This window comes from Echinops telfairi, unplaced genomic scaffold, assembly GCF_000313985.2.
Source record: "Echinops telfairi isolate 266 unplaced genomic scaffold, ASM31398v2 ScPeMD7_5;HRSCAF=22, whole genome shotgun sequence".
NCBI classification, from domain to species: domain Eukaryota; kingdom Metazoa; phylum Chordata; class Mammalia; order Afrosoricida; family Tenrecidae; genus Echinops; species Echinops telfairi.
In genome coordinates, this window is record NW_022103901.1 from 475,194 (window position 1) to 484,637 (window position 9,444).

The 9,444-nt window shown below is 57.0% G+C and overlaps 1 protein-coding gene across 4 annotated transcripts in view; it reads left to right on the plus strand.

Annotated features, from left to right (window-relative positions):
- SUN1 (Sad1 and UNC84 domain containing 1) overlaps positions 1-6,103 on the plus strand; it is a 17,227-nt gene extending 11,124 nt beyond the window's left edge. For 2 of the 4 annotated variants that reach the window (XM_045286080.1, XM_045286081.1), the window contains 8 exons: positions 224-267; positions 845-980; positions 1,420-1,668; positions 2,022-2,106; positions 3,125-3,240; positions 4,807-4,974; positions 5,058-5,150; positions 5,405-6,101. In XM_045286080.1, the coding sequence (XP_045142015.1) occupies positions 224-267; positions 845-980; positions 1,420-1,668; positions 2,022-2,106; positions 3,125-3,240; positions 4,807-4,974; positions 5,058-5,150; positions 5,405-5,518 (1,005 nt within the window). In that variant the 3' untranslated portion in view covers positions 5,519-6,101. Of the gene's footprint in view, positions 1-223; positions 268-844; positions 981-1,419; positions 1,669-2,021; positions 2,107-3,124; positions 3,241-4,806; positions 4,975-5,057; positions 5,151-5,404 lie in introns of all 4 variants that reach the window. The other 2 variants (XM_045286079.1, XM_045286082.1) reach the window with 2 other exon arrangements.
- Positions 6,104-9,444: the final 3,341 nt, after the last annotated feature.

The following is a 9,444-nucleotide window of genomic DNA, read 5'->3' on the forward strand; positions in this document are numbered from 1 at the left end:
ACTGCCCACACATCCTTGAGTGCGCGTCTTCCTCATGGCCTCCAGGGGGCCCATGGTCTCGGCCCATGGTGATGCTGCTGTTCAGGGCTGAGAGGATGTCCACCTGGGTACCCAGGCATGGGCTCCAGCAGGGTCTGTGGGTGGCTGTGGGCCGCGGCTGAGATGTGCTGCGGGTCTGCCGCCGGTGGCGGTGCACCGTCTGCACTGACTGGTTCACTTGCAGGCCATCCAGGTGGAGCTGGAGCAGGCTATGCGGAGGACTGCCAGGTAGGCTGGGGGGTCACCCTCTGGTTCCCGTGCCCGCACTGGGGCTGGGCCATATACGACTTGAAGGCCTCTCGTGACCAGGCTCCACCACAGTGCTGCCCCTACTGCAGTCACCACTGTCCGCCTGACCCTTAATCCTTGATTGTGGATGAACAGGGACTGTCCCTGAAGTCCTGTACATAAAAACACTTTGTAGACATTCATTGGAGACTCCTGGTAGTTCAGGGGTTAAGCGCTTGGTTGCTGACCCCCAGGTGGGCAGTTTGGACCCGCCCCCAAGCTGCACAGCACAGCAGAAAGGGATGGTGCTCTGCTCCATGAAGGTGAGGCTGCTTGAGCTAGTCAACCCGTCGACACCCAAGCAGACGAGGGTCAAGCCACAGTGGTGGGTGGCCCCTGGCCCGTGGGGCTAGGTTGTCCGTCTGAACTGGTGGCGAAGACTGGTGGGCTAGCCATCTTAGGGTTAGAATGTGCTATTCAACCTCCCTCTGAAAGGGGTGACACATACTCGTGTGGGGAGGGACTCTCCTTCCTGGCCATGGCCCAGGACCCCACTGACTGCCTGGACCCCTCTCAGTGGGGCCGCCGATGAGCAGCAGCTCCTGTCCACGGTGAGGCAGCTGGAGCAGCAGCTGGAGCAGCTGCGGGGGGAAGTGGCCGGCTGGCAGGCCCTGAGGAGCAGCTGCGAGGACGCAGCAATGACCCGCGAGGAGGTGAGCGAGCGGTGCCGCAGCACTCAGGTCACCACGGCCTCCGCAGCCCAGGGAACGTGCCTTCTCAGTAGACTTCACTCTTTTCCTTGTCCTCCTCAGTCATATAATTGTGATTGTGGATGTGCATGGCTGTGTGTGTGTGGTTGGTAGACGTTCCCTCCCTGTCTCCCCCAAGGCGGGCAAGTTGTCGAGGGGAAGCCCTGCGGCAGTGGCTGGCTGCCTGTGCTGCATCTGCAGCGCTTGGGCCCTCAGCTCATCTCCATCTGCCCCACTCTGGGTGGCAGCGTTGGGGTCAGGGGTCTTGATGTTCAGCACGAAGGTGTTGCTGTCCCGTGTCCCTGGGACGTCAGAGGCCCCGAGTGACAGCCCTGAGGGAGTGGAGGTGGGGGAGGCAGAGCTGGAGTTACCTGACTGAGCGCACTGGCCATTGGACTTCCAGGTGGACACCCAGGTCAGGGAGACCATCAGACTCCTCTTTTCCGATGACCCAGCAACCATTGCGGGGTTGCAGCACAGGCTCTCCTCCCAGTTCGTCAGCAAGGACGAGCTGCAGTGGCGGCTGCAGGACCTGGAGCTGCAGCTCCTGAAGAACATCACCTACCACATCTCTGTGACACAGCAGGCGCCCAGCCCTGCCGCCGTGGTGGCCACTGTGCAGGAGGCGGGGGTCCCCGGAATCACAGAGGCGGTGAGTAGCTCCAAGGCGGGGCCATGGTGGGCCCCTCAGATAATGCCTGACGCAGGGTGCTGCTGGGCAGCTCCTCTGGAAGGGGCACTGTGCTCTAGGAGACGGTCACAGAGCCCCACCTGAGCATGGCAGTCCCAGGCTGCCCCCTCCACGTGCCAAAGAGCCGCAAGGCTGCTTGACTGCACAGGTGCTTAGCTCTCGAACCAGCCCTGCCTGGCAGCGTGAAGCCGAAGCTCTGCCGCCCACATGGGCGCTCGGCCTCTCTCTGCCCCTGAGGTCTCTGCCCTTGGGTGATGGGAGCCGGCCCTGGTTTGCACGTCGATAACCCCCCACCCTCCTTGGCCCTGCTTCAGCAAGCACGTGCGATCGTGAACAACGCGTTGAAGCTATATTCACAGGACAAGACTGGCCTGGTGGACTTCGCTCTAGAGTCTGGTGGTGAGCATCCCAGAAGAGGGTCTGAGAGAGCATGTGGCTTGGCCGAGTCCCCTGCCACAGGCAGGAGCCAAGCTGGGGGAGCCAAGGCCAAACCCCGCATGGGAACTAGGCCTCCCGACTTGCTGTGGCCTCTGGGTGGGAGGGGGAGGCAATGAGGGCCACCAGAGCTTCCATAACCACGTGGACAGTGAGCAGCCCTGCCCTGCAGTTTAGGACTGGGGTTTAGAGACACGTGACTCACTCAGCAGGGGCGTGGGCGGCACCCCAAGGCCAGGCCCTGAGCTGAGGCATGAATTCCATAAAAGACACGTCTGCGTACAATGCATAGCACAGCCCGGGGCCATGGCGGTGGGCCAGTGTGCCCCCTGGGTCCTGACGAAGCTACACACGGGCAGCCTTCCAAGGAGTGGAGGAGAGGGGTGGGGTGGGCAGGAGGCTGCAGCAGGATCTCAAGGGCCTACTGTCTACCCAGCTTCCTGTGGAGGGTCCAACAGAGCTTCTAGAGATACTCCCTGTGTGCCTGCTCGCCCGACCACGCACAGAGCTGCAGCTGCAGTCCAGAGTCCTGTCCCCAGTTCTTCCCCATGTCATCTGTCAGCGACTATCACTCTGTTATCTTCCCTGCCAGAAGTGCTGCCGGAAGCCCGTCCTGATCCCGTGGCTAGGCCCAGCACTTGGGGAGGCTGGGGGTGAGAGCAGCCTGCTTTAATCCCCAGGGCAGACCCATGATCCTGGGGGTGGGAGAAGACTGCTTTAATCCCCAGGACAGGCCCACGGTCCTGGGCGGTGAGGGCAGTATTAGGACTTTGTTCCAGTGGGTTCTGACTCTCGGCCCTAAGGCAGGTGTAGACTGGCCTGGGCGTGAGGCCACAGAGCAGTGAGTACAGGGTCACCTCCTGTCAGGTTGTTTCTGGTGATACCTGTAGCTGGAGAACATGGGGCCCGGAGTGACCCCTAGAGGGCACTGATTCTGCTCCCCAAAGTGCCAGTAGTGAGCTGAGGGTCCTCGCTTTTTCAGGTGGCAGCGTCCTGAGCACCCGCTGCTCCGAGACCTACGAGACCAAGACGGCCCTGCTCAGCCTGTTCGGGGTCCCGCTCTGGTACTTCTCCCAGTCGCCCCGTGTTGTGATTCAGGTGAGCCACTGTCTGGCTGCTGGCTCAGTGCACCTGTGTCCCTGCCGGGGCCAGGGACAAGGTGGGGACAGCAGGTGGCCAGCCCAGGAGGGTGGGGGTGTTTGTCTGCGAGCCACACCCTTGTCTGTGGAGTGGCTCCTGCCCATCTGCTGCTGCGAGTGGCCCTGTGACCGGTGGTGTCACACATACTTTCCTCCCTTCAGTGCCCTGCCTCTCCAGGACCCTTGGGCCAGGGCTGGGAGGGGGCTGGGAAGGTGCCATTGGTCAGCTCTGGTGCACAGTCTCCCTGTGGGCACCAGAGTAAGGCCCCACCAGGGCCTGCACCACCCTTACAGCCCTGTCGTGTCTGAGCCTGTGCTCCATCTGATCAAGGGCCCTGTGCGTCCCTCCGCTGTCTCCAGTGGGATATCCTTCTGCAGGGACTGGTCTCCTGATCACATGTCCAAAGTACTGAGACGAGGCCCACCACCCTCGCTTCCAAAGAGCGTTCTGGCCGTAGATCTTCCGAGACTGGCTGGCTTATGGAGGTCCATGGTGCTTTTAGCATTCCCCGCCTGCCCGGTCTTCTCTGGTCCCTTTCCATTCACTGTGCACAGCACATGCACATGTGGGGGACGGAGGAGACTGTGGCTCGGGTCAGGCACACCTTGGTCCTCAGAGGGACATCTTCACTTGGAACACTTCAGAGAGGTCTGTGTGGCAGTTTTGCTCAGTGGTTTCTTGACTGCTACTTCCCTGAATGGCGATTGCGGGTCCAAGACAAATGAAACCCTTGAACTTGAGTCTTTGCCGCATTTTCCCACTGCAGAGCAGCTGCTGCTCCAGGATGGGGTCTTTGTTGTCTGGCTGTGGAGGTGTGTCACCCATGAAGTCTGTGTCCTCGTCTTTGGGAAGGCCTTCGAGACGCCTTCACTAAGCGGGAAGGTGGTGTCATCTCCACCCTGGTGTAGTGATTGCAAGTCAGATACATAGGACAGAGGACAGTCTTGACACACACCTTCCGGATTCTAAAGGACACAGTGTATGTCTCCCCTTCTGGAAGCGCTTGCTGCTTGATCCTGGTGTAGCTTCTGTGTGAGCACACCCAAGTGTCCTAGAGTGATACTTACCTGACAGGGGAGATACCATGATCACCAACTGTCCTAGAGTGTCTGCCGCCCGCCCCGCCGCCCCAGTGCCATCCATGGTCAGTCAGGGTCCACAGCTGCAGACACTACTGCAGGCCACACAATACAGTGTGCCTTCGCAACAGTTCTGCGGGTGCCTTTCTTTGCTCAGATCTGTGGGGTTTCTTCTGCGGGCTCCTCTGGAGGCACTGCGTGGATCTGTGGCGGCCAGCGCACTAGTCAGTCCGTGCGTGGGGCACTGCCCGCAGTGATTGGTCTCTGCAAGGTGGCATCACTTCCCCGTTCTGTAAGGCCGGAGCGGCCCTGCACAGGGCTGACTTACTTCATGGTCCTGAAGTAGACGGCCCCGTTTGTCTGTGGCTTTTTACTGCGGACTATGCGCTGTCCTGCTCCCCTCCCTGCTGCTGCTCTAAACATGTGCCTGCTCTGCCCTCCACAGCCTGACATCCACCCTGGGAACTGCTGGGCCTTCAGGGGTGCGCAGGGCTACCTGGTGGTTCGGCTGTCCATGGCCGTGCACCCGACCGCCTTCACACTGGAGCACATACCGAAGGCGCTCTCACCAACAGGCAACATCACCAGCGCGCCCAAGGACTTTGCTGTTTATGTGAGTATGTCCGGCCCGCAGCCACCTCATCGGGCTCCTTGCTCCTCCAGCGCTTCATGCCTTCCTCACGGCCTTGCTTTCAGGGGCTGGAAAGTGAGTATCAGGAAGAGGGGCTGCTTCTGGGACAGTTCACGTACGATCAGGACGGGGAGTCGCTCCAGATGTTCCATGTGCTGGTAAGGCCCCGCCCATGCCCGCCCACATGACACAAGTAACATCAAGGACCAGCCTGCAGGGCTGCCCCTGCAGGGCTCCCCCAGCGAGCCTTGGTTGGCATGTTTTCTCTGTACCGTGTGACTGGGTCCTGGTGCTGCCCTGCCTCAAGGACTCTGCTCAGCTGGAAACCTCAGTCCATGGCTGCCAGGACGCCACTGGGTTCCAGTTACAGGAAAGATGGGCCACTTCTTTTTCTTCTCTCCTCTGATTCCAGAAAAGACCTGAAAGAGCTTTTCAAATTGTGGAACTTCGGATCCTCTCCAACTGGGGCCACCCAGAGTACACGTGTCTCTACCGGTTCAGGGTGCATGGCGAGCCCATCAAGTAGAGGCCCCGCTGCCTCCCTCCCTGCGCACAGACACGGGACCGCTGGGAACACATGCCCGCGGCCAGGAGCCTGTAGGGTTGCAGGACACAGCCCCCAATAAACGTCCCCAGACCACCAGGAAGACCAGTTGAGGCTCACTGTCACGTCCACTGTGTCTGCGATGGCCATGCCCAGAGAGCACTTGGCTGCCGCAGCTGCCTCTGTGGACATTCATTGATGCACACTACCACAGACACCCAGTGTGTTCTGGGGGTTTGTTTTCCAGCATAAAGCTAACACTCGTCTCTTGACACCAGAAACACAGCAAATGGGGTTAAAAGGTTTAACATTTTCTACACTGTGGTGTTTAACCTAAGACCTTCCGAGGGACTTGGGGGGGGGCGGGGGCTTTGTTCTGTGTGCTAAACCCAGCACACAGTTCTTTCAGGGAAAGAGGGGAACCCAAATTTCAGAGCTCTTAGCACCTTCCCTTTGGGTGGGTGGGGGGGCCTCCTATACTTGCCAGCAGCGGTGGTTGTAGATTTCAGGTGGGGTTCGGGGAGCTGCTGCCGAGGACACCAGCGGGCCTCCCTGGGCTCGCTGAGCTTGGCCAGGGCCAGACGCTGCCTCCCTGTCCCTGGGTGTCACATGTCTAGTTGGGGTGTTACTGTTGCACCTAGAAGCCGAGGTCATCCCACGGATGGCTCCCAGTGGCTCTGCCGGCTGCTGGCCCTGCTCACCCGCTCTCTTCTGGACACGCCCACGTCATCTGCAGCTCAAGTCGCATGTGGACAGCTCCTCCACCTGATAAACACCTGGCGTCCTGTGTGGGGCAGCACTTTCCCCTTGCAGACCTGGGGTGACACTTGTGTGGTCAGCGGGGTGGGTGTGGACAGATGTTTTGTATCTTCCGTGTTAAATCCATACATCAGAATTTATGATATAAGAGTAAGTGTGGGGGTGGGGTGAAGATATTTTGAAAATTTATTTATTTTTAAAGACGCGAGACAGGACTTTGTGCAATGTATTTTTGTAACTGCTTTTCCACATTCTGCTCCCTGGTAGGGTTTCTTTTGCCACCCCATTGATAAGATGCTATTAAGATGTTTAAATAAAGTTTTAATTTTTAAACATGCATGTCATATTTCAAATGAATAAAAAACAGTATGTTTCTTTCCTCAGTGTGCTTATTTCTGCCCGTGCTGGGGTGGGCGGGGCGGGCAGCACTGCAGTCGATGGCAGTGTCTGTGCGGCAGTGTGTGTGCACACCTGGCCGGTGACACCCCACCCCCACCCCACAGCTGAGTGCCAGCAGGTGGGAGGAACAGGAACAAAGGGCCTTTCTGGGGCCATGGCGACTGCTCCTCACATGGTGCCAGCAGTCCCTCACCCTCGAGCTGCCCTGTAGAGAGAGCTCTGCAGGCTACTCCCACCTGACCTGGAGTGTGGAGAATCAGCCTCCACACCGGGTGGATTCTACAAGGCGGTTGTGTCAATAAAGGGGGCACTGAAGATTTCAGATAAGACATGCACAGGCTCATCTCTTCCATGACGACCAGAGCCAGAGAGTGGGCCCAATGTATGCTCTTAACAGGCTTCTACAATCTCAGGCATGCAAGCCACTTCAGACACGTCACAGGACCTGTCGAAATAGGAAAGGAGATACTAGGGGCATACCCTTGACTGGAAGGCATGTGTGGAACAAGATGGGCAGGTCCTGGAGTCCAGATGCCCGCTTAACCACGGTTGGCTTGACCTTTAATGTCCCTGATCTCTCCCCCGCCACCCCACCTTGTGATCCTTAATAGAAGGCAGTGGGCCCTACTAGGGTGGGACAGACAATAGGGTCTGATTGCTCTGGGTGGCAGACAACCTTCAAATAGCCTTCAGGTAACCTTCAAGCCTGTATAGTAGCAACCATGTGATTGCAGGGAACATGGTGGGGAACAGCTTTTATGAGAATGTGACGGACGCATCTCCAACCCATGAACGTGAAGGCCTCCCTCCACAAGAGTCTCAGCCCCCCAGATAGGAGCGTAGAGAATTTGCATCCACTCTCTTCCTGGTTCTGTTTAACACAAGTGTCAGTGAGGCTCATGGGGGGGGGGGGGCGCGGGGGCACAGGAGCAGGAGGTTTTACTGGAGCTGTGCTGGGGCCCTCTAGAGGGACAGCTCGGTGGACGGGGAGAGCCCAGGTGGTCTCCATGACCATAAGCACCATGTCCCCATGGGCTCATTTCCAGGGGTGGCCAGTGTTGCCCTGTTGGAATCATCAGATGGGGACAAATACCACCTACCACGTGCACCTTGCTTCATTGTGTGACTCAGATCTGCACGTTTCAGAAGCTGAAAGTCTGTGTCCCACCCCATGCTTAAAAGTCTCCTGGTGCCATCTTCCCAACAGCCTGCACTCACTGTGTGTTCTTGTAGAGGACAGTCTAGGGTCTGCACCACATGTGCGTGCACTGGGTCAGCAAGAGGGTGAGAGTGACTCACAAAGGTATCACATGTGAGTAGCAGGGAGCACTGGCAAATCACAACCTTGAGCCTCAATGTCCTCATCTGTTAAATGGGGTCACTGCCAGCAAGAATCAAGGCCCAGTGCCTTGTGTCCTAATGTTGGGATTTTCATTGGGACTTAGGACCTGTCTAGAAGAGGATGGTTCAGTATGTCACCAGCAACAGAGGTGAAAGGAGCCAGGGGTCTGCAGGATGAGAGCCCTGGGGACGTGGCTTCTGGTCGGAGTCCAAGGGTCTGGCTTCCCAGCCACCCCATACCCATTGTCACTTCACGCTTCTGTGCCCATGCCCTTCAATATGCAGTTGCAGTGCTTGGCACCCAGATGGTAGACTCAAGCCCAAAGAAGTAAACGGTGCTCAGTACCTCTACTGGCCCATCAGCCAAGACTTTCTTGGCCTGGACTCCAGGACCCACAGGGCGGGTGTGGCACAGGAACACTAGTTGTTGGACGAAACTCAGGGCGGCCAGGCCAGTGGAGCAGACACGGGAGCACATTTTCTTAGTAGCTTGGGCTGCACCCTCAGAAGAAAAGAGATGGGTGCAGAAGCACCACTGTGCTGGTTTCCTCTCCCCCACATGAGACTTTTACAGGACCCATAGTCCTGTTTATTATTGCCATTTTAATGAGAATAAGGCAAAAAATAGATGCTGTTATGGTTCTTGGATTCTATCACTAACCAAAGCTGTTGGGTGAGCCCTGCCTTGAATACAACTAGTCATTAGCAGCCTAGGGGAAGCCTGCTGGTTGTTTTCCCCTCCTTTTTATTTTCCTCCTTCGGTAATCAACAGGTTACTGATAAAGGCCCACAAGAACTAATGAGTTCCATAATTAAATGCACATTGAATTTTTAACCTTTTGCATGGTATATTGATCCTTGTAAGCTGAGTTTACCCCCAAAAATGGTTTTATTGTTATGACAGGGATGTTTTTAACTTTAAAAAAATACTTATTTGTGAAAAAAAAAAAGGAAGAAAAAAATACTTATTTGTGGTTTGAGGAAGGGGTGCCAGCCCCCCCCCCCCCCGCCCCACTAATCACGGGTTCACTAAGCACAATTGTACAGTTGAGATAAAGATTATATTAAAGTCATCGAGAGCATGAGAGTTAGAAGAGAGATTGGAATAATGGAGTCAGACACATTTCATGGTAGCATGCTCACCTCCTGGGTGGCCATGGTCTTACCAGCCAGGCCCCAGCACAGCGTGGGCCGAAGCGAGGTGGGGCAGGGACTCAAAGACCAGGCAGGAGGCTGGAGGACCCAGTTTATTGCTAACCAAGGGTTATCTACTTGGGGGGGGGGGCGTGATTGCAGGTAACCACACAGTCACAGGAAGGGGCAGTACAATAGGCATGCACATTATAGGAGGGGATGAGCTAGGGCTGTACACATGATAGGAAGGGGAGGAACTAGAGGTATACATGTGA